The sequence below is a fragment of the Ictidomys tridecemlineatus genome, chromosome 11 (genome assembly GCF_052094955.1).
Source record: "Ictidomys tridecemlineatus isolate mIctTri1 chromosome 11, mIctTri1.hap1, whole genome shotgun sequence".
NCBI classification, from domain to species: Eukaryota; Metazoa; Chordata; class Mammalia; order Rodentia; family Sciuridae; genus Ictidomys; species Ictidomys tridecemlineatus.
Window position 1 is genome coordinate 61,503,196 of NC_135487.1, and position 24,209 is coordinate 61,527,404.

Here is a 24,209-nt window from a genome sequence, read left to right on the forward strand (position 1 = left end):
TAAAACTTCAGACAGAATGGAAAGGAGGTGGAGAAAGAAGGAAAAACAGTACCATGAAACACTGTCAATGGACACATTTCAAGTGCTTTGGAAAGTCCTGTTCACAGAGAAGCCATTGACGTGCAGATTATAAATCATCCTTATGTTTTTGCTGTGTGTTGTCTAAGTCTCTCTGAAACAAGGTATTTTAGAGTCCTCCTTCTTTGTATGGCCTTGAGCATGAGGAGAAATCTGTGTCTGACTGGACATGGGAAGTGGATAGCTCCCCAGGAGCAGCCTGTCACATCTGTGAAAAACACATCTGTTCAGATGCGCACAGGGACTGCAGGGCGAGGACTCTGCCTTTGCAGAGCCTCACCCTGTTATCCTCTGATCTCAGGGATCCCTGTGGTGTGAAGCTGTGTCTGGTTTAACAGAGGACAGGATAAGAAGATGGTGGTGACAGACAACAATCCTAACCCACTCCGAGACAGCTTGGGTTTGTCCTAGAAAACCCATGTTGCCAACACGTGAAAAACAAAAATAAAACTCAAGTTTTGAGCAGTGTGGAAAATCTAGGAAGAACACAATTAGATGTGGTCAGTGTTTGAACCAGCCAACTGTTGTATGAGTTACAAATTCATAGAGGAGACAAAATGTGCAGGTTTCAAAGCAGTGTACCTGTTGTCTTAATTTAACACCATGTTCTGCTGACTGCTCTACTTTTTCTTCAAGAAGTTGGGTGAAAACTTGAAAATTTACTGTCTCCTGTCCATTTGTTTGTGACTTGTTAATAAAAACAAACAAGCAAACAAAACCCCAAAAGACCCTTTTTCTATACTGATAAGGAGAGCCTGGTGACATAGTGCACACCTGTAATCCCAGCTGCTCAGGAGGCTGAGACAGGAGGATCATAAGTTCAAAGCCAGCCTCAGCAAAGATGAGGCATTAAGCAACTCAGAGAGACTTTGTCTCTAAACAAAATACAAAAAAAAGGGCTGGGAATGTGACTTAGAGGTTGAGTGCCCCTGAGTTCAATCCCTGGTACCAAAAGAAAAAAAAAAAGAACACTGAGCACTCCACTGAATCAGGACACCACTTGTTAAAGGGTTTTGTAGCAAGTCTCAGACCAAAAAGGGTAAATTCTTAGAAGCAAATCTGCCAACCTGGTTATTCATTAAATACATTAAAACCTTATAAACTTTTACTTTGCTGATTCACAGAGATCTTTTAGGGAAAGGGCATGAGGAAACTTACTTTTGACTATTCTTGGGAAGAGAGGGTTGTTAGTATGATGAGCGCTGACTACAGCAAACACACTCCCTGTGCTGGAGGACATTCTACTTTCAAGTTTGCACAGCCACTGAGAAGTCTCATTCACACAAAACAATCAGTATGCTAATTACACAAGATTCTCTGTTCACAGAACACTTGAAACACTAGCACCTTGTTAGCTAACAGTTAAAATCTGCTGAAGCTGTAAGCATCAAGAGAATAGTTTCTGTAACTTAGAAGGCACTGGTTAGTTGGTTCTTTTCTATTTTCTTTGAATTGCAGTTATATGTTGAAATATAAGAGCCACTTACTTTTCCTCTTAAAATATTCTCCATGCGGGAATTGGAGATTCTGAAAGAGTCGAGGTAACATGTGAAGAACTAAGGGAGAAATATGGAAAGGACACAAAAGACTCTGGTCTTACCCAGTCAGCTGGACTTTCTTTTGCTTCTTAAAAATCCATTCCAGGAATCCAGCCTGTCTCACTACACACACACACACACACACACACACACACACACACCCCACACAAAACCCTTGTGTGAGGAAAAAAGAAGTTGCCTCATTGCCTCTCGAATTTGATTCCCAAACTTTGCTTCATAGGTCTAAGGAGGGTCCTGGATTGCCTAATAGAATTCCCACTCCCCTTTTCCATCTAGAAAGCTTCATTATTTAAACCTCTGTATGTTTGGAGTTCCACAGAGACAAGCACATTGTAGTCTCTGGTTGGGTGGCCAGAAGCAGTTTTATTTAATTAAATAAACCCAGTTAGGGCTGGGGATGTGGCTCAAGCGGTAGCGCGCTCGCCTGGCATGCGTGCGACCCGGGTTCGATCCTCAGCACCACATACCAACAAAGATGTTGTGTCTGCCAAGAACTGAAAAATAAATACTAAAAAAAATTCTCTCTCCCTCTCCTCTCTCACTCTCTTTTAAAAAAAAATAAAATAAAAAAATAAATCCAGTTAATACTTAAATTACTTAAATAATTAAATAAACATTTAACCCATAAAGCACAATGAGAAGGAAGGGGTGGAAATAGAAGTGAGTCCAGCGAAAGCTCTGGAGACCAGCCACCAGCTTCCCCCAGAACACCTGCCCTGACTGATTGGTAGGATCCTACTGAGGAACCTCCAGACCCTCAGAGAATCACACAGTCCCTCCAGACTCTGTGCTCAGTGGCCTTCTGTGCTGGAACCAGGTTGCCTGGTTTTAATGAGAAGAGAATCCCTATCCTACCATGAAGTCCAGAATGTGGGCCACAAGACGGGCTCCTAAGAGCATAATTCTGCCCCCACAACAGCTTATTTCTGTGAGGAAAGGAAGAGGCAATGTGAAAATAGTGGACACCATCTTTCACTCCACCTCCTATCTACTAGAGCCAGGCCCTGGGAATTACAAAGGTGACTAACGTCCTCAGAACTTAATGTCTAGCTGGACGTTGGCAAAGATTCTCTGCTTGACCAATCTTCAGTCAGGCTCCTAACACTTCTTTTAGACCCATGTGTGTTCTTCCATATAAAAAAACAATTTTAGCCACGAATTCTGCTAAATCAGTTTAGCAAAAGTCCCCCACCCCCACAATCACTGCGGATATCTGATCAGGTTCCTTCTTCCCCCTCCCCACCCTTACGCCTGTGATGTCTGATCATGCAGGCTTGTCTTCAGCAAGAGTTGTTAGGTTTAGTGAGTCCCTGGTCTTGATGTTACTCTTAGTAATTTTATATCCACTGACCACCCCCCTTCCCTTAACATGAATTCTTACTTACCCATGCTGTATTCAGAGTTGAGCCCAGTGTCTCTCCCTCACTGCAGAATCCCATTACTGTGGTTCCTATACTTATCACAATGGTCCTGAATAAAGTCTTCCTTATTATGTTTTAATAAATATCATTTGAGTAATTTTTTTCTTTAATGACATACAGCTATTTGGGCTAATGCTGGGTTATAGCTGTCCAAGAAGTAAAAGTTGAACCTCATAGTGAATTGCAACCAGCTGAAGGTGTCAAAGGAGCTGTTATTTCTTTGTGGTGGTAAAAGAAGGAAGGTAACACACTGGATTAAAAGGTTGTTATGATGAACAAACTGTGTTTTCAACTACAAGGAATCCTGGATAATGGTCAATCCAAATGATGTGAGTGTAATATAGAACCAACAACTTATCAATTACCAAAAAAAAAAAAAAAAAACGGAGAAAACTAGAGCGGACTTAATCAGTGTTCTTTGAAAATTTTTTCTTTTGTACTAAAATCAGTGTTCAGAAAAACATGATGCATTATTTGTTGGGAGATAAGAATATGGGAATCATCAGGCTTGATGGCGCATGGCATCTATAATCCCAGCGATTCAGGGGTCTGAAGCAGGAAGATCACAAGTTCAAGGCCAGCCTGGGCAGTTTAGTGAGATCCTGCCTCAAAAATAGGTTGGGGGTGCAGCTCAGAGGTAGAGTACTCCTGGGTTCAGCCCCCAGTACCACAAACAAAAAGGAAATCATGGGCATGGGTTTCTTTTTGAAGAAGGACAACTTTGGAAATGCATATATACACATGGTTGGAGAGTTTTGGTTAGTATTGATTACAGAAGATGGACTGGCAGAAGAACTATTTCAACACTAGTTAGTAGAAATAGAACCATGATACATCAGTTAAGTTCAGGGGATTAGTAGAGTTTAGTAAGACACTGGAGAACAGATAAAGAAGATGCTGCTGCAAAATACTGTCAACATTGTGAGGCCCAGAAGGCCCAGAACAGGGTTGGGGTTTGTCCAGATGGAGCTGAGGGCATCACCGAGGCCAAAAAAGTTTTCATTACAGGCACCCATCAATTAGGTAACGAATAAGGAGAAAACTCAACACGTAGTTGAAGCAGATGGTGACTTGAGGTCAATCCCTAGTCTAATTAGCTTCCACTTCTGGTAAACATCTGAAGTGGATTTTGGAAAATGTGTGCACCAAGGACAAAGAATTGGATCACTAAGGCCAAGAACTTGCATTATTCACCAAAGAACTGTACTGAATGTTTGTGTTCCTACAAATTCCTGGGGACCAGAAACTTGATATATTTCCCAATACAGAACCTGATCTTCTCCCCAACTCTTCCACTGCATGTTTTGGCCCCATGAAAACAGTCTGCTTCGACAGCTTTCCCTTCCTAGCCTAATTGCACCAACATTATCCTGGCCTTCTGGGTGCCTCTGGTGCTTGGTCAGGCCCCACTTCCTGTAGATGTTACCTGTATGATGGAACAGATCTTAAGCGATGGGTGCTATAGAGGTTAGCAAAGAGGAAAGGGCAGTGCCTTCAGGCCCAGGAAACCAGCTCCTCTTCCTCCTTCCTCTGTTGTTGGCTCCGTGTGCTGGGGAATCAACAACCTCCAAGCAAACTCAGCACTTGAGTATCTCCACATGGAGGTCTTAGCTTTTGCTTTCTTTTCCATATACTACCCCTCAACCCCTTCTCCTGCCCTAATCCCACCCCACTCCACGTGCTTCAGACCACTCAGAAGCTTCATTTTAGGTAACTCCAAATATTTCTGGGACCTCTAATAACACTTTGCATAAACAGGGCACCGAGTTTGTTGCTATTATTGTTTTAAATAGACTTTGTACTTTAGAGCAGTTCTAGGTTCACAGCAAAATCAAACATGAAATAGAATCTGCAAATACCACCCCACTATGATCTCAACTAACTCCTCCCACCAGATTGGTAATTTGTTATAATAGATGAACCTACATTGACACATCATTATCACCCAAAGTCTAGGGTTTAAACAATACTCCGAGCGTTGCACGTTATATGAGTCTGGGTCAATTTATAATGTTTATAATGTTTTTATATATGCCATTATGGCATCATACAGAGCAATTTCACTGCCCTAAAAATCCACATTTAACTTTAAATCTTTTAAATCTTTAAATCCTCCCATTTAACCCTCCCTCCTCCCCCACCCTTGGCAAACACTGGTCTTCTTTTGTCTCGGTTATTTTTTTACTTTTTCAGAATGTCATTATAGTTGCAACTATACAGTTATGTGCCCTTTCAGATTGGCTTCTGTCATTTGGTAACATGATTGTTTCCTTTGTGTCTTTCACGGCTTCGTGGCTCATTTCTTTTTAGGGCTGAATAATATTCTACCAGTTTGTTTACCAAATACTGAAAGACATCTCAGTTAACTTTTTAGTATTGTCAATTATGAATAAAGCTGCTATAACATCCATGTGTAGATTTTTGTGTGGATTTAAGTTTTCAACTCATTTAGGTAAACACCCAGGAATGCAACTGATGGATATAATTCAATAAACTACAATGTCTCCCAAAGCACCTCTATCATTTTTTCATTCCTGCCAGCAGTGAGTGTTGCGGTTGCTGTACATTCTAGTCAACTATATGGTGTTTGGAATTTAGTTTAGGAATTCTGATACCTAGTGGTAGCTCACTGTTGTTGTTGTTTTTCTCATTGTTATGACCAAATAAATGTTTTCCACTGCAGAGCCAAACTATTAAATACCACTGAGTTGTAATGGTGTGCTTTGATCATATCTACTGATTCTTCATCTCATTTCTGATTTTTCCCCCATTGGTACTATGTTCCTTTTCCATGTCTCTCAGGGTTTTTTTTTTTTTTTCTATGAAGGTATTCTTTTTTTTTAAACAATTACTCTTCATTCTCTGTGGATTATTTATACATATATATATGTATACATATATGTATACACACACACACACACATATATATATATATATTAGTTGCTGATGTGCCTTTATTTTTTACTTATTTATATGTGGTGCTGAGGATCGAACTCAGTGCCTCACACATGCCAGGCAAGTGCTCTGCCACTGAGCTACAACCCCAGCTCCTCTCAAGGTCTTATGTTTTTAAATTTTGCCAAGCAAAAGTAGGTAATCTTTTTTTTCCCCCATTATTAAAAATTTACTTTAGCTGGGTATGGTCGCACATGATTGTAATCCCACCTACTCAGAGATCTGAGACTGAAGGATCACAAGTTCAAGTCCAGCCTGGACAACTTGGTGAAACCCTGTCTCAAAAAAAGGGGTGGGGGATGGGGATATAGCTTGTTGAGTGGTAGAGCACCTGTAGGTTTAATCCCCATTATCGGGGGAAAGAAATCTCATTTACAAATGTGTCTTAAGACTTTCTCTTTTTTCCTTTTAAATATAGATAAATGCAGAAGGAACGCCAGAAGAAGTTTTTCTTCAGCTCTGCACAGCTATTGACTCTATTTTCTGAAGGCGAAAAATGCATGTATGTTCAGAATGGAGACAGGAAAACATTAAAAGGTTCATCTTTTAACATGATGTTGTTTCAAGTTAAGCCTTGTGTCCCCCCAAATCGTGACATCACTGTTTGCTTCCCAGCTAGAGTCGTGTGAGAGGTGTCTGGAAACCATGCACGGTATACTTGGGACCATCAGCCTCTTCACACACACAGCTGCCCTTGCTCCAGCACACATACCTATCATGTAGGCTGCACCTCAGGGCAAGGTCAGGTTGTGACAGTGCAGTGCAGGGACTTGTTTGATCAGCTGGTTCTAGTCTCATCAGAAAAGGAGCCAGCATCCCTAACTCCCCATCACATCTTCCTCCTTCTCCCCAAAATTTATATGCCGTTCCCTGATGAAGGTCCTGAACAAGGAGGCAGGCGTGGGCACATCTTCCTCTGGTAGCTGGCTGATTCTTCACTTCCCATCCACTAGTGGCTCAGAACCAGAGTGGGATGATTAGACAATGCCATGTACAGCATATATAGAAGCATCAAGAGAGTAAAATTTGATTGAAATTTCTTAAAATGTGAAATTGTATAGCTTTTCCAAGATGGCAAAAACCCAGGCCAAGGGTAACCAATGTTACCCATCAGTAACACTGGTTATTTTTTCTCTATTTAGCTACTTGGAATATTTTCAAAATGGCTAAGAGAACAAATCTGATCGCTGTGTAATCTCAACTCCTCTGTACACAGTGGTGGTGCATTTCAGCAATTATAAATTAACAATTTAAAATTATAAACTGACCAAAGTAAAAGCATGGGATGATTTGTTATTCGTTTCTTAGACAAATAACCATCTTATAATTTTGATTCCAAGTTATCATCCACTTGCAGACAAGTAAAAAATACAGTAACAATAACAAAAACTGACATGGGTGGGAGGAGCATGTTAATAAGCAGGTGTCTTACAGATTCCAATGTTGTATTTGTTTCATGTGGGCCCTTTCCTGGGGTTTGCAAACCTTGCATCAAATCAGTGAAGTTCAGGTTCTCTTTTGTGCGCAGTTGTCTAATCAGAACTTCTATATTCTACTGAAATAACTGCATCTTCCACTCAATCACTACAAAAGACCAGAGTTTCAGTTTGCATGATTTTTTTTTCTTCAATGGTTGTGCAAATAAGGATCCATTTCGACAAAATTGTATTTTTAAAGTCATTTTTTTCTTGAAATGGATGTGTACAAATAAAATAAATGGAAGACAGGATAACTCTTTCTCTATTTATTTAACTCACATCATTCTGGAAAGCATTTGAAGCCTTATTCAAAACAGAATTAGAAGCAAACACAGTAATAGCTAAGATTTATGATCCGTTTATATGGTTTTAATTTTGGCCACAGACCAGATTTGAGCTATTACAAAGAGAATACTTAATGTATTCGTGATACATGGTAATTTTCATATTTCCTTTTTCTCTAACATTTGTTCTTAAACAGAAATGTCAGTGTTTGCTAGAGAAGAAATTAAATTTCTTTGGTTACAATTACACTTCTATTAACAGAAAGGGTGCAGCATGTTCCCACAACTCAACACAGTTGTCAAATACTTTATTACCGCCCCAAGTTGTCACACTTCTATAGGGAAGCCTAAAGAGTATTTGAGTGAAGGAGAAAAAATTACAGAATGAAAGTTATCAGTTGTGCCAGAAAACATAAAATGACTCTTTGTAGGGATTAACATTCTTCCAAAACATACCATAGATGGGCAAACACAGCCCGTGCCCACCAGAGCTTTGACAGTGTGGGTAAGGGAAATGAGACAGCAAAGAGGCAGACAAGCCCAGCCAATGGCTTTTATGGCTACAGTCGGCAGCCATCTTGAAAAATCAGCAGAGGTAAAGGGCTCTACCCCTGAAAAGTACCTGGTCTACTACTAAAACACATTTTACTTATTTGAATGGCTTGAAAAGTCATCATTACCTTAAAGTCATAGGATTTTAAAACAGGAAAGGACCTCTGCCTAGCAAAAGGCCATATATGTATGTGGATACATCCAAACACAATCCAAACTCCTTTATGATGAGCTATACTCAAGGCCACACCTGAACTGACCTTGCACCCTCTCTGACCCTATCAGCTACTACTTTCCTCCTGCTCATTTGGCTCAAGCTTCACTGGCCATCACAATGCTGCTGAGCACACCAAGCTCCTTCCTGGCTCAGAGCCCTCCCTTGCTGTCCTTCTGCCTCTTCCTACAGATCATCCCCACAGCAAAGTTCCTCACTCCATTCAGGTCTCTGACATTCTAATATACTCTTGTCATGGAGGCTTTCCTTGATTATTTTATATAAAATGGCAATGTTCCACATCCTCCCATTATTATTTTTCTTCAAGCCATATTTTTCTTCACAGCATGTATCTCTGCTTTAAGTACTTTTTAAAACTTTGTTTATTGCTTTTCTTCTACATTAGTCTAGAAGCTTCATAAAGGCAGGGCTTTGTATCCCCAGCCCCACACAGGACTAAAGGGCTAACATACTTAACATTCTCTGTACCTCCAGTTTGCTCATTCGTGCAGTGGAGATCATGATAGTGATCAACCTCAGAGAGGAGTTGTGGGGATCAAACAAGTTACTGGTTCCTAGAGCTCAATGAAACAAGGCTGTCAACAGAGTGCTTCACTTCCACAACTGGACTAAGACCCAGAAGTTCCACTCTAGTGTCTTTCCACTATTCTCTCAAAACATTACAGACTGGGAATCCAGAGAGGTGACCTAACTGAGATGGCATATTGGACTAAAACCTTCTTAGCCATTCAGAGTAGAACCATATCCTCCAGATAAGGGAGGAGGCAACTCCCCTGTCCTCCCAGGCCCTGTGAAGGGCTCTCCTGATACAAGCCCTGTAGGAATCAGGCACACTCAGGTATTGGGGCTGTCTCCTAACTTCCTAGGGGGAAAAAAAAATGTAGCTCACCAAAACTTTGGTCATACAACCAACAAATATTTATGGAGAATCTTTAAAAGTCAGGCCCTACACACACAAAAAGACATGGATGGCCTCTGTTCTCATGAAGCTAAATATGACACAACTTCCAAAAATCCACTAATCTGCTTTATAAACTAAGAAAAAAAAAGGTTTTATTTCTGGGATATGAACAGCAGTACATTTTCATCAAGGTAAAAAATTTCAAACAAATACTTTATGGCCTGAAAAGAACAATGCCTTCATAATCTTATGGAAAAAAAAAAGCTACTTATAATCTGGAGACTCCCAGTTTCATCCAGTGCATCTAGAATAATGGACTTCCAACCTATCATCCACAGTAAGAAACAGTTTATATAGAACATCCACACTTCTTATAACTGAAAAATAAATTCCACAAAATAATTAATATGTGATACTATTTTCCCTATTTTTAAAAAATGTTCCTCACACCTCAGTAAATTGTTATGTTCTGTGATTTAATTTAAACAAAAGGGGAAGGGGAGAAATATAAGTAAGTGAGAAGCACCCAACATGCATATGTGTTTTCCTAATTCACAAGAGCAAAATCTTTTAGTGCTTTCCCCCCATCCATGCATAGGCTTCTCTCCTGTGCTACAAACCCAGACATATGCTCAGGTTTATATTCCAGCAACCACACAAACCAGTCCCACACAGCTCCACTCCTATTACTTCAGGGATACCTGACACAACAGGAATATTCTTACTCAGAACAGTGAGGCAGACACCGAGTCTGGACTGATCTGTCTAGATTAAAGTCAAGCATCACCACTTTATTAATTATATGACCTTGGGCAAGTTATTTAATGGCTCTCTGGCTAGACAGGATACTAAATGAACCTGTCTCACTGGATTGCAGAGAATTAAATTAGTTAGTATATGCTTGCTTGGCACGTAGTAAGTGCTATGTCAGTGTTTGTCACACCAAAGGAAACCTCTTCTGCCTAAACCTTATAGCAGTGATTTTAGGCATCATTAAAAGTTTCTTCAGTCATTAGTAATTAATTTGAGCATAATATATACCAGGAAACAGATCTGACCTACTAAGAACTACTTAATAAGCAATATTTTAATAAGTAGATCTCCAATCTACTTGTTTTTTAGTAGCCAATATTTCTGTGTAGACAGATGGAAGTCTACATGCAAATGACAGCCCTGTCTATTCCTGCAACCCTCAACAACAAAACAAAACCTTTGCTACTACTATCCTTTAGAACCTCTTAAAGCCAGGAGGACTAATTGCTTTGAGCTGAAGAATTCAAAATAAACACACCTTCTGTTCAGGCAGAAAATAATCCTCTTTAACACCAAAAAGTCTTCTTTGCCCTTGAAAACGCATTCAACTGAGTTATTCTGTCTATTCTATTTATATAACAATTATACCACTCATTGCCCTCTTCCAAAGAACAGTTCATTCTTTATGGAATTTTGAATAGATCTGAATGGTTTTCCAAAACTAACTGGTACTATTTCTATACAAACACAGAAGTTACAGAATTTCCCAACAAGTGCTACTGTCTTGCCTAACTACAGGTTGAAGGCAGATCTTCTGGCATATGCACATAACATTTAATATAAAAAGTCTAGAATGCTAACAATTCCCCTCTTCCACTCACTAATAATTTCAGGGTGAGAAGTTCATCAATTTTTCTTTCTGATTATGATATATTGTATCAACATCACCAGTGATCTTTAATTAATATATTACTTTAAAATTCTCATATTTCTATATTTAAAATTTCATTACTTAATTTAAAAAAACTTAGGGTAGATTTTTAATATCCTGCTATGTATTGAAGAGAGCTAATAAATAACATTCCTTAGATTTAAAAATACAAAAAACCAAGCAACTCTAAAAATTAGATCTGGAATAATATACTTAATCCATCTTGGAATATTTATACTATCTTTTCCCAGTTAACAATACTTTCCAGGAAACCACCTGCTTAAATCCACGGGACTTATTTTCATCAAAAACAATTAAGAGTAGAGCTGGGGATGTGGCTTAGTGGTAGAGCACTTGCACAGCATGCATGAGGGCCTTGGGTTCAATCCCCAGCATCGGGATGTTGGGAAGCATCTAGAATAAAATATCTCAACTTTTCACACCTAGGCATTTATAACTGCCTTTTTCTTTAACCACAGTCTCTCTTTCCTTTTTGTAAACATTTTAACTGTTTTAGCACATACTAATTGAAAAGACTACCATCTTTTACAGATGTCAAGTTGACTTTCAAAATTTTCCCTAATATATTCTTTACTTCTTTATAAAGGACAGAAAAAAAAAAAAAACAGTTTTCTGGTTTTAACATTGGTAAAAAATCCAAATCTAACCAAAAGGAAATCACAACAAGCATTTTATAATATAAACAGACAGTATCCACATAGTTTATTTCTCACAGTTCTCCTGACAAATGAACATTATTCAAGAACATACTGTATACACAGATAAGAAGAAACATACAAAATGTTTTAAATGATGCACAACAAAATCCAGCAGTATAAAAGAATGCATGTGAACTCTTGCTCACTTTGCAGACTAAATTTAATCACTTGTTTAAATAGTAATAAAAATACAATCTTTTATGGATCTTGTGCAGACTACAAAAGAGGGAAATTATTACCATATATATGATTTTTATATTAGGCAGTTTTCTTTGATGAGTTGTACCGACAACTCCAAATACAGAGGCAGAAGGCTGTGTATTTTAAAGGAATTAATGTTGTGAATTAGAGACTTTACACAGTTACTACCACTGGCACTTTTCACCATAGTTTGTACACATCACATGATCATCTTATATAACATTACATTTAAAAAATATATCTGAGTGACAATTTTATAACATTCACACACCATGAGCTGGTTAAGGAAGCAATGCCACAATTGCCTCCTGTAGTGCTTCACTGTTGGTAATAAGGACAATTCATTGTGTTTAAAAGAAATTAGATATCAATATGGGGAAGCAGCTCTGATTTACTAAAGGCCAACAATGGCCACCACTGGGACAGTGAGTTCTTTTAGAGCATAGATCCTAGAAGCAAACACCATCATTGGTTAAAACTTTGCCTAAAGAAGTCAGTTTCTGTGCTGAAAACTATTTTCACAAAACTGAAAGCTACTTAACTGTTTTAATATAAATACTTTGTCTTCTCATTATCATATTTATGACCAAGTTCTTTGAAACCTTTGGAATTTACTCTTGCTTTAATGTGTGCTCTCATTTCCATCTCACCCATTTAAGATCGCCACCTAAAAGGCTTTTAGTGGTGAAAAATTCACCAGGGAAACCCTTCGCTCACCAGGAATGTTCAACTGCTGAACGTGATCTAGAGCCACAACAGTGCAGAGCTGTACTTGACGAGAACACTCAGGAAGCTCCCATGCTGTGTCATTTTAGGGAAAGCGGAGAATCTTTCCAAACTGTGCACATAATTAACAATGATACCATTGCTATGTGTTGAAGAGGACTAGTAAATGATGTTCTCTTCCATGTCATCTGTTTGCTGGAAAGTAGTTTGGATCAAGGTAATTATAACTGGTGCCCTGGGACACACAGTAGTCTCTGTCTAAGAATGTCTCTGACCTATAAATAGGTTCTAATTGGTGATCTTCCTTGTGAATATCTGTTTCATGTAAGCTGAAAAGAAAAAAAAAAACACACACACACACAAACTCATCATTACATGGCACTGGATGCATTTTGTCTACATACTACAAAACTTTTTCAGTTCTACCTACTTAAATCCATTAAGCTATTAAAATGTTTAATAGAAAGCTATTTGAGATGGTACGATTAAAATGTTTTATTTGCTTAGAACAAAATTCAACAAAAGTATGGTTACTGTTTTAAAGAAGTTTGGAGATCAAATTTACTGGCTGAGAAGACCTTTACTTGCCACAATTTAAAGTGAAAAATGAAGAAAACACTTACCAATCTGAACAAGAGTCACAGAAGTCCAAAGACATTTCTGGAGGACAATCCTGGCAATGCCATCGAACACCCTGGATAGGTTCTATGCCACAGTTATCACACTATAACAGATTCAGTGGGAAAAAGTATTAAGCTATATTGCTTTACCTCTTTCATTTTCTGCTGGGAAAACATGACAATGCACATAGATGCCTTCTCTTCATCCCCTACCCACTAGAAATTTGCCTAATGTAGTAGAAGTAAGCAGCTGGGCACATGGTGCATGCCTGTAATCTCAGCTACTTGGAAGTAGGAAGCAGGAAGATTGCCAAAGTCAAGGCCAGCCTCAGAAACTTAATGAGATCCTGTCTCAAACATAAAAAATTTAAAAAGGGCTGGGAGTTGCTAGTGGATGCAAACTAGGTAAAGGGTCTATCCACTTGAGAGCAAGATACAGGTGGGTGCCAGGTATACCAGCACATGCCTCCAGCTACTCCAGAGGCTGAGGCAGAGGTTCAAAAGTTCAAAGCCAGCCTTTCTCTAAAAATAAAATACAAAAAGGGCTGGCGGTATGGCTCAGTGGTAGAGGCCCCCTGGTTTAAATCCCAAATACTCCCAACCCAGACCAAAAAAAAAAAAAAAAACAAAAAAAACACAGGTGAGTGAGAGGAGCATTATAAGGAATAACTTTCAATGTACTATAATTTAAGAAGTTTTTAATCATCTCAAACTCAGCCATTTTTGTTCTTAGTAACCATTATTTTAAAAGTACCTCAGACCAGTATGTGATGATTATGAACACTGACTTCATTCCATAGTTAAAATTATCCAAAAACTATCAGGACTGTTTTAACAGTACTACCATAACTACCATAACTCAGGCAACTACAAAATGTTCTCTGAACTCTTTATCTTATTGACGCCGAAAAGAACCTGATAACCAATGCTCATCATGACTAAGAGGCAGATTCAGCTCTTTCTCAATGTGGTGGCACTGTGATATCCCTCAGTACTTTCTGTGGAATTTTGAAAAGCCAAGTCAATCATGTTTTTAGATTCTATGATCATCAGGCCAACTATGGTGGCTAACAGACTAGCCAACAAGTCGTGGCTGGGTCCTAGAACAAAATAATGACAAGTAGCAAGTTTCCTCTCAAAAAGGCAAGAGCTGCCAGTTAGAAAAACTTCTAATGGAGATCAAGAGGGAAAATCATTTAATATAGTATAGCTGATGGCTACTCCAGAGTCAGAAATATAATTTTGTTTTCAACTTAGGCGGTCAGTCACAGTGTATACCAAGACTTTAAGTATACTGCCAACAGAAATACCAACCTCAAGTTTATGGTTTCATTACTTCCTCTAATTTTACCAAATACAGTCAATTATAATGCTGAAAGTTTTCTCAAACCTGTCAATCTCTCCCTCTTTCCACAGGTTATTCTTTTATCTAAATTACTAAAGGAATCTTTAAGCTATCTCCTTGCCTCCAGTCTTGCTTTCTCCTAATTCATTCTCCATAAAATATGACCAGGACGATCTTTCCCTCCCCCTCACTTATATATATTTTTAATTACATGAATAAGACACATAAATAGATTATTGTCTTACAAAATTTAAAAACAGTCAGTGACTATTTCTCAAAGCCCACTGTATTCCTAAAATTATCAAAGCTAAGAGTTCAGTCATTTAAATTATTTTTCTCACATTACTCTCTACTTAAAAATCTTTCAGTAATTCCCCAACCTCTTAGGATGGTTTAAACTCCTTGGCAAAACTTCCCCAAAGCCTCTGACTACTCTCCAGTATGCATTCTTAGTCGTATTCAATTATTTCATTTGTTTAGCATCTTTAAATTCTTTATGAGAATGAAAACAGCATAAGGGCAGCAACTGAGTCCCCCTTGTTTATTCCTGAATCTCTAGCACTTAGCAAAGTGCCTGGAACATAATGGGCATTTCCAAATAACGTGGAATGAGTGAATGTATTTCAATTAGCCTCTCCAAAAAAAACAAAACAAAAAACCAAAAGCTGGGGTAACTCAACCTGAAGTGAAGGGAGGGCAGGGGATTCTGATTCATGAACAGGAGCAACAAAAAGATAGACAAAAACTTCGCATATTCTACCTCAACTTATAGACAACTGTATGTTTTCTTCTCTACACTGAATCATAAGCCTCTTGACATTATGAACTGGGGCACACCACTTCTATAAAAGAATACGAGAGAGAAACTGAACTAATAAGCTGAAATTTTCCCTGAATACTTAGAGGTTTTAGATTTTTACCACTCCAGAAACCACTCTTATCAATAGTAAGAATTTACCTTGAAGCCCACATGTTGCACAAATCCACTTTCAGCTTGCATTTGCTGAAGTTTCTGCTTCTTTAACTTTTTAAACTGTAACAATTCTTTATATTCAGGTAAATTCCTATACATGATAGGAATACTTTCTTCATCCTATTAAAAAATAGAACACAATAGAAAACAAAAATGTTAGTTTGATAATTAAATGAACAAGTGTAAGAAATACAGATATAAATTTTCTATTGATGAGATTTTTTCACTTTTAAGATACCTCATTGTAGATTAGTGCTGTTATTAACAATATTTTGTAGAGGGCTTTTTAATGCAATACTGATGCTGACTACTTCATAATGTAGGAAGAAGGGAACATGATATGATTCTACCCATGTCATACACTACGACAAACCTAATCCCATCTCTAGGTATTCATGATTTCTTATGATCTACTACTGAGAACACTACTCATTATCCTGAGCAACTTCAACTTGCAAATACCCAATCCTCTACTTCTAGCCTCTATCCTTAAGTTCTACTACAAAGACACTCATCTTCATTTCTAAGTCTCCCATTCTGAGAATCCTTAACCTTGCTGTCAATAGAAATGTTTTGCCTCCAAAATATTAAATTTAGATGTCTTACCTACAGTGTTACTTTCTACTTTTCTCAAACTCTCCTCCCAAATAGGCTGCCCCCGCCCTTTTAAACTTTACTAGAATTTCTAATTATCTCTGGTTTCCTATTCTCCCAATGTATTCATACTCTACCACCCATTCCTTTCCTCTGATCCCTAATAGCTGAGTCCATGGTCACCAATTGCTTAACTGCATTTCCAATTCACTGACCCTCAAGGTCCATTGATTTCCAATCCTGGACAACCTAACTCCTATCCCTTTCATTCCACCTGTTAGGTTATTATTAACTACCATGTTTATTTTCCCATCAAGGACACTGACGCTTATAAAAGCTGTAACACATGTCCAGAGTCATACAATTAATTAGTTGTAGAGTTGGATGATTTAAACTCAGAGTGTCTGACAACTTTAGCAGCTCAAGACAGAAATCTAAGAGTTATTCTTATTTTTTTACTCCCTCTTATCTAATCCAACAAACTCTGTCACTACCTAATACTATCTAAAATTTTTCTCAAATCAGTCCTCTAGTATCCACTCCCTCCCCTCCCCTTCCCCCATCATTACTTTAAATCTCCTAGTAGTTTCCTAACTATGGACATCATAAAGTCCAAAGTCCTCAGCTGGATAAAAGATCATTTAGTTTCACACTTCACTACCTTATTTCTCTCTCTCATCCATTTCAAATTCTTATCAACTAAAGTTGTTAAATAATAGGTATTATTTATTTCACCACTCAGAAAGATAATCTAAGTAATAGTATATACTAACAAGTATGATGTGACCCAAATAATAACATAATTAAGAAATTTTATAATAAAATATATTAAATTCAGATGTTTAAAACAAATGAAGAGTACAAAAAACTAAAGTTTTTAAATTTGCATTTTAAATCTAAGGATATTAGATTTGGCCATCTAGTCTAAGATTAAAAAGAGTTAAATCATCTCATACTCAGTTGAATAGCCACTATAAAAGGAAAGAAAATAACAAAGAGTTGGCAAGAATGTAAAATGTGTGTTGCAGCTGCCTGGAAAACAGTATGGTGGTTCCTCAAACATTAACAGAATTGCCATATGATCTAGCAATACCACTTACGGATACACATCTTAAAAAATTGAAAGCAAGAACTCAAACTGATATTTGTACACCCATGCTCATAGCAACATTATTCACAACAGCCAAAAGATGGAAGCAACCCCAAGTATCCATCAAATGAATGGACAAACTGTGTTATGCACATAAAATGAATTATTATTTAGTCTTAAAAAAGAAAGAGGCCTGTGAGTGTAGTTCAATGCTAGAGCCATTTGGCTAGCATGTGCAAGACCCTGGGTTCAATCCCTAGTACAAAGAAAAGGAAAAGAAATTGTGGTACCTGCTGCAAAATGGATGAATTTTGAGGATATTATATTACATAAGATATGTCATTCACAAGAGGGCAAATTTTATATAAGTGCCCTTCAGTATCCACAGAGACTTGGTTTCAGGACCAACCAAAATCTAAAGATGCTCAAGTCCCTTATATTAAAAAAAAAAAAAAAAAAAAAAGATGTAGTATTTGTATATAACCTATGCATATCCTCCTATTTATACAAAATCTCTAGATTACTTATAATACTGATATAATATAAATGCTAGGTAAGTAATTGCACACTATATTGTTTTAGGGAATGATAAGAAATGAGTCTCTATATGATAAATACAGACATAATTTTTCCCTCACAAATATTTTCAGTTTGAAATTAGCTGAATCCACAGCTATAGAAGGTCATCTATGAGCCTCCATTTATCTGAGGTACCTAGAACAGTCAGTCAAATCCATGAAGACGAGAACTAGAATCAGTGAGGGTAAGCAAAAGCACAACAGTTTAAGCTGAATTTTAATAAAAAATACAAACTAATGGCCAGGCACTATGGAGCATGTCTATAATCTCAGCAACTCAGGAGGCTGAGGCAGGAGAATCACAAATTTGAGGCCAGCCTCAGCAACTTAGCAAGACACTGTCTCTAAATAAAATTTTAAAAAATGGGGGCGGGGGGCTGGGGATATGGGGATGTAGCTTAGTGATTAAGAGCCCCTGGGTTTGATCCCCAGTAGCAAAAAAAAAAAAAAAAAAAAAAAATCCTTATGATTAAGTTTTTCATCCTTAAACAAAAATGTAACATATTTCCCAGCTCTGTCCACTAAATTGACATAAAAACAATAATTAACCCCAAAGCAAGTAATATTCCTCAAGTCAGGATATAGTCTCCAAATGCCATTTTCTAATAGAAGAAAGCAAGACTATCTGCTTATCTACATGTCTGAGGCAGCATATATACATGATGAGCTTAAATGTTCCTTGTTGAAACAGATTATAAGGAAGCTATCAAATGCTACTGGTCTTATCATAAGAACTCAGAAGCCAACTTGGATAGGCAACAAGTGACAGGAGATAGGCTAACCTGAGACAATAACATTACATATATTAAGTCCAATAGTTCAGAAAAATACAAATTTTTAAATAAATTTTATTAGTCATCTTTGGAGCATAGAAGAGGATAAATTTGAACACAAGAAAATAAAGGCCAAATTTGATAGGTATCCTGCCATTTCGATATGTACCTCAGTGTACCAAATAACAGTTGATAGTAGGGTTTAATTTATAGAATATTCCATAAATACAAGATCAGTTCTCAAGAACTCCTATCAGATTTACAGAAAATTCAAGGAACAGAGAAATAGGCTAAATGACACAAAAGAGATGCAATCAATAAAATCAACACAGGGCAAACTATCCAGTTCTCCAACAAAAATAATGTACAAGGACAAAAGAAAAAAGACTTATTAAGGAACTAAACTTTCTGCAATTTACTGTTTTTATTTAGATCTAAGTTCAGATAAATATTCTGAGATGATAGGAGAAATGGGAACACTCACTAATTTCATTATACAAAGAACCACTTTTTCCTTTTCTTCTTCTTCTTTTTTTTTTGGTACCAGAGATTGAACTCAGGGGCATGCGACCACTGAGCTACATCCCCAGCCCTATTATCTTTTATTTTGAACTTGTTCCAAAATAATTCAGGCTGGAGTTGGGGTAGGGAGAAATGAAAAGCAGATTGCCAAAAGTTGTAATTATTCAAGTTGAGTAATAGGAGCATGTGGGTTTATTATACTGTTCTCTTTTCTTATGTATATGTTTGAAATTTTCTTGTAAAAAGATTTAAAACACACTCTTGAAAAAAAAATCACTTTAAATATGACTTGTTAGAAGAAATCAATATTCTCTGAAGAGTAGGAATAATTGGAAAATCCTGATACTTTCATAGTGCACTCTGATCTGTATTATAATTGAACAGATAACTTACTGATGCTTCTTCAATAGCAGTGTTCATGTGGCTATGGAAACAGGATCGGTCATCATCTTCATCCATATACACTGGTGGTTCGTGTGAAGTCATGAAAGTGGAAGGTTTAAAGAGATGTTTATTAAGGGGGTGTTGTCGTCTGCTTGTTGAAGACTAGATGAGAAAACAAATTTTTAGATAAGAGAAAAGCGTTGAAAGAATCAAAACTATAAGTATTACTTCCAGCAACATCAGAAGGATTACACTTCTGTCCTTTCACATACCCTTTTATATTATCTAGATTTTTAAAGCACCACTAGCCTTTACAAAAAAGAAAGAGAAAAAAGAAAAAAATCTATACCAGAAATGTAGGTAAAATCCCCAACAATGGAATAATTGACCACATGTTCAGTAGTTAGCTTATATTTGTATCCTCAGCATTAATCACTTTTGCATTCAAATGTTGACTGCACTGAACTCCTCTTACAATCTTTGTGTAGCGGGGGCAGGGGAGACTACTGAGGATTTAAACGGAAGGGTGACTATCTAGTAGAAGGAAAGTTTCTATCACTAGATGAATGTATGAAAATAATTACCTTACAATGCTTACTTTATGCCAATTTAATCCTCACAACATTCCTATAAAGTACTTACTATTACCACCTACTGATATACAGGGAGGTTAAGTTTCTTGTTCAGTGTGTTGCAGCTACACAGTGTTAGAACCAGGGTTACAAACTAGAACTGTGCGGTGTCAAGAAACTCACTCTCTCCCACTGTGAGGACTGCCTTTCATGACCAATTGCACAAATACAAAGAACAATCTGAACGAATAACCTAAGCTACATGGAGAACAATTATTTCCCCCATTTTAAAATTTCAACTCTGACCACTGTAAAAAATTATTGTGATCACAGTTGTGCTAGTCATAGTTAAAATGTATGTTAACTTTACAACACAGTACACCCAAACAAATGGACACATTTAGGTTTCTCCAGTATTCCTCTGGTTATCATCATCCAGATAACTGTAAAAGTTTAAGGTGCAAAACAAAACACACCTATAAAGTTAGCTTAGAAATTATTCATGAAAATTAGAGCTGTCAGGGAGAACACTGGTTATCTAAAGTTATAGAATAAACTCTTCACATCTAATAAGGGTAAATGCTATATTTGGGGGGGGGGGTCCAAACTGTTTTAAACAATTGCCAAATTGAAACAAGCCTCAAAAGCTTGGTAAAAATAACTTTTAAAAACTTGTAAAACATGAAGCTATATAGACATATCAAATTACATAAATAGTTCACTTCCATTAGGAAAGGAAACAAAACTGATACACTCTTTAGTTTTTCTTTATATGAAGAATGGCAGTGTTGGGGAAGGGGAAGTATCTGAACAATTTAGGAAATAAAAGAAATTCAATTAGCTACTTTCTTGTTTTTCAATTACAACAAAAAGCTGGCTACAATTTAATCTACTATTCTGAACCAAAAAAAAAAAAACCCCAAATATATATATATTTTTTTTAACCATAGAAAAACAGAGAAACAAAGCTCAGTGGTAGAGTGCTTTTAGCATGTGTGAGGCCCTAGGCTCAATCCCTAGGAACACACCCACCCACACACACACACATACGCACGCACAACAGAAAAGAATTATGGAAAGGGCGAGGTATCAGAAACAGTGAATAATGGTTCTCTGATTGATTAGCTACCTGACCAGACCAAAAGAAAAAAGGTTATTACAGAATAATACCTGACCCAAGGGTCTCAAAAGTAAGAATAATTGCTACTTTCTTAGGGATGGTACCAGAGATTGAACTCAGGGGCATTCAGCCACTGAGCCATATCCCCAGTCCTATTTTCTATTTTATTTAGAGACAGGGTCACACTGAGTTGCTTAACATCTTGCTTTTGCTGAGGCTGGCTTTGAACCTGTAATCCTCTTGCCTCATCCTCTCTAGCAGCTAGGATTACAGGTGTGTGCTACCATGACTGGCTAACCGCTACTTATTAACATTATTTTCAGTGAAGCAAAGGTAAGAATATTACTTACATTTCTACAATTGCAGTGAGGATAAGTAAAATATCTTAACAAACATTTCTATTTTGAGATTTATGCACCAGAGCTACAAAATAAATTGTACAAACATCCTAAAAGCTTTAACCTCAAAGGCCTTTCTAATACAGTTTCAATATAAAGTTTTTCAAGTAGCACTCATTTGTATTACCTCCAAGAAAATAATGAAGAAGCATTAAGGCTCATTAATTTTTTCTAAAGGAATCCTATTCTGCATTTATGCCCAATATAATAAAATGCTTATAATGAACAAAATTTTAAAAATAAAATAATTCTATTTGACAAATAAGCACATTTTTACATAGCAATTCTGACTTAATGAATTTAATCTAGGGTTTGCTTTCATCTATTTTCTTTTTACCTTTCTGGAGTATATATACAAGTTTGGTGTTCTGCCTGGGACTGGAATGCCAGCTTTAGTTAGCTTTATGAAATACTTCTGTACCCGACTGGCAACCTAAGGAAATATGACAAGCCTTTTAAAATAATGAGATGACATGCGATACTTGAGTAAATTTAAATGTACATGTATAACTGATGCTAACAATTTAAAACCATCATAAATCTAGAAATAATGTCAAATTGGCACCAAATACATTTTTATTTAAAAATCTAGACAAAAAAATAATTTGAGTAAATTTAAATTTGTTTGATCCAAAGCAACACATATATTTTCAACTTGTGAACCTCCATGCTTGTAGCATAAAAACGTATCTATTAATATATATGGGAATGTGAAGTAAGAACCCACAAGATAACATTTTTATAAAGGAAACAAGAGAATACTAAAGCAATGTTTTAAATCTATTAACACAGTCTAACCAAAAAGTACATAAATTAATACACTTTAAAAGCTGTTTTTACTTTTTAATAACCAAGATTATCTCAAGTTGTTTTTGAAATCAATATGAAACTATATAACGCTGCAGCCAATATGAAAACAGTATGGAGATTCCTTGGAAAACTGGGAATGGAACCACCATTTGATCCAGCTATCCTACTCCTTAGTCTATACCCAAAGGACTTAAAAACAGCATACTACAGGGACACAGCCACATCAATGTTTATAGCAGCACAATTCACAATAGCTGAACTGTGGAACCAACCTAGATCCTATCAGTTAATGAATGGATAAAAGAATGTTGCACATACACCCAATGGAATACTATGAAGCATAAAAAGAGAATAAAATCATGGCATTTGCAGGTAAATGAATGGGTGAAGTTGCAGAATATAATGCTAAGTGAAGTTAATCAATACTAAAAAAAAAAATGCTGAATGTTTTCTCTGATACAAGGAGGCTGATTCATAATGGGGTTGGGAGAGAAGTATGGGAGGATCAGATGAACTCTAGAGAGAGCAAAGGGGGAGAGGGGCTGAGTTGTGGCTCAGTGGTAGAGCATTGCCTGGCACGTGTGAGGCACTGGGTTCAATCTTCAGCACCTCATAAACATAAAATAAAATAAAGGCATTGCGTCCACCTACAACTAAAAAAGAAAATTTAAAAAGGGGGAGGAAGGAGAAGAGAGGGGGCACGGAGATAGGGAAGACAATAGAATGAGCTGGACATCATTACCCTAAGTACATGTATAAAATCATGAATGGTGTGACTCTACTTTGTGTACAACTAGAGATATGAAAAATTGTGCTGTATATGTGTAATATGAATTGTAATGCATCCTGCTGTCATATACAACGAGTAAAACTGTAAAAAAAAACATTAAAAAAATAAGCCAGACTTAGGGAAAGTAAAATATACAATGCTAATAACTTTTTCTTAAAAACACCATATATGATTGCATTCTACAGACAGAATGATATGGCAGATTTGATGTCAGCTGGATTATTCTTCATAATAAAACTAATAGAAACATGCTAATGATCTGCAGCCATCTCTTCAATTACCTGTTTTGCTGTTCTGTTACCCAGCTCATCTGCAATCTTCTGCCAACGTCGAGATTCTACTTCTTCAGGGGGGTATTTCAGAAGTAGCTGTTCAAGTTTTTTCTAAGCCAAACCCAAGACCAAATTTTAAAAAAAGTAGTAAATTAAAATCAGTGAATTTCTAAATAAATGCAATAACATTTCATTTCAAAGTATAATATTCCTTTCCCAACTTTGGGGATTATGCTACTAGAAATTGTCAGAGTAAGAAAAATTTCTAGTTAGAACTGAAGGCTTCCCAGAGAAAATGAGATTAAAGAAAACACCTATGAAAGATCTTATAAAGGTTTTCTATTCACTTCAGTAAAAAGGACAAGACCAGAAAATAAATTAAACAAACTGAGAAATGAGTAAATCCTATCATATAATATGTATACATCTTAGTGATTTCCACTGATTATCTTTTCTTGCTAAAATATGTCAAGCTCTCCCTTATAGTTTTAAGAAAAACACATATAAATTCTTCAAATTTAGAATATTAAAAGAAGCTTTTCCCTCTTTTATGTGGTCCTCCTAATTTTTTTTTA

The 24,209-nt window shown here is 36.8% G+C and overlaps 3 protein-coding genes across 9 annotated transcripts in view; 2 read left to right on the plus strand and 1 right to left on the minus strand.

Moving 5' to 3' along the window:
* Positions 1-6,568, plus strand: part of Ak5 (adenylate kinase 5) — a 235,993-nt gene extending 229,425 nt beyond the window's left edge. For 4 of the 5 annotated variants that reach the window (XM_078026541.1, XM_021730106.3, XM_005330690.4 and 1 more), the window contains one exon: positions 6,432-6,568. In XM_078026541.1, coding sequence (XP_077882667.1) covers positions 6,432-6,500 — 69 coding nt within the window. In that variant the 3' untranslated portion in view covers positions 6,501-6,568. Of the gene's footprint in view, positions 1-379; positions 609-6,431 lie in introns of those variants that run through there. The other variant, XM_040288884.2, reaches the window with a different exon arrangement.
* Miga1 (mitoguardin 1) overlaps positions 1-24,209 on the plus strand; it is a 574,792-nt gene that overhangs the window by 310,009 nt on the left and 240,574 nt on the right. The gene's annotated exons all lie outside the window — the stretch shown is intronic.
* The window catches only part of Zzz3 (zinc finger ZZ-type containing 3), a 134,127-nt gene that overhangs the window by 20,761 nt on the left and 89,157 nt on the right, over positions 1-24,209 (minus strand). For 2 of the 3 annotated variants that reach the window (XM_021730104.3, XM_005330691.5), the window contains exons 9-14: positions 23,644-23,745; positions 22,100-22,195; positions 19,682-19,834; positions 15,717-15,851; positions 13,417-13,517; positions 7,743-13,122 (exon numbers count right to left, since the gene is read on the minus strand). In XM_021730104.3, the coding sequence (XP_021585779.1) occupies positions 12,978-13,122; positions 13,417-13,517; positions 15,717-15,851; positions 19,682-19,834; positions 22,100-22,195; positions 23,644-23,745 (732 nt within the window). In that variant the 3' untranslated portion in view covers positions 7,743-12,977. Of the gene's footprint in view, positions 1-7,742; positions 13,123-13,416; positions 13,518-15,716; positions 15,852-19,681; positions 19,835-22,099; positions 22,196-23,643; positions 23,746-24,209 lie in introns of those variants that run through there. The other variant, XM_013360940.4, reaches the window with a different exon arrangement.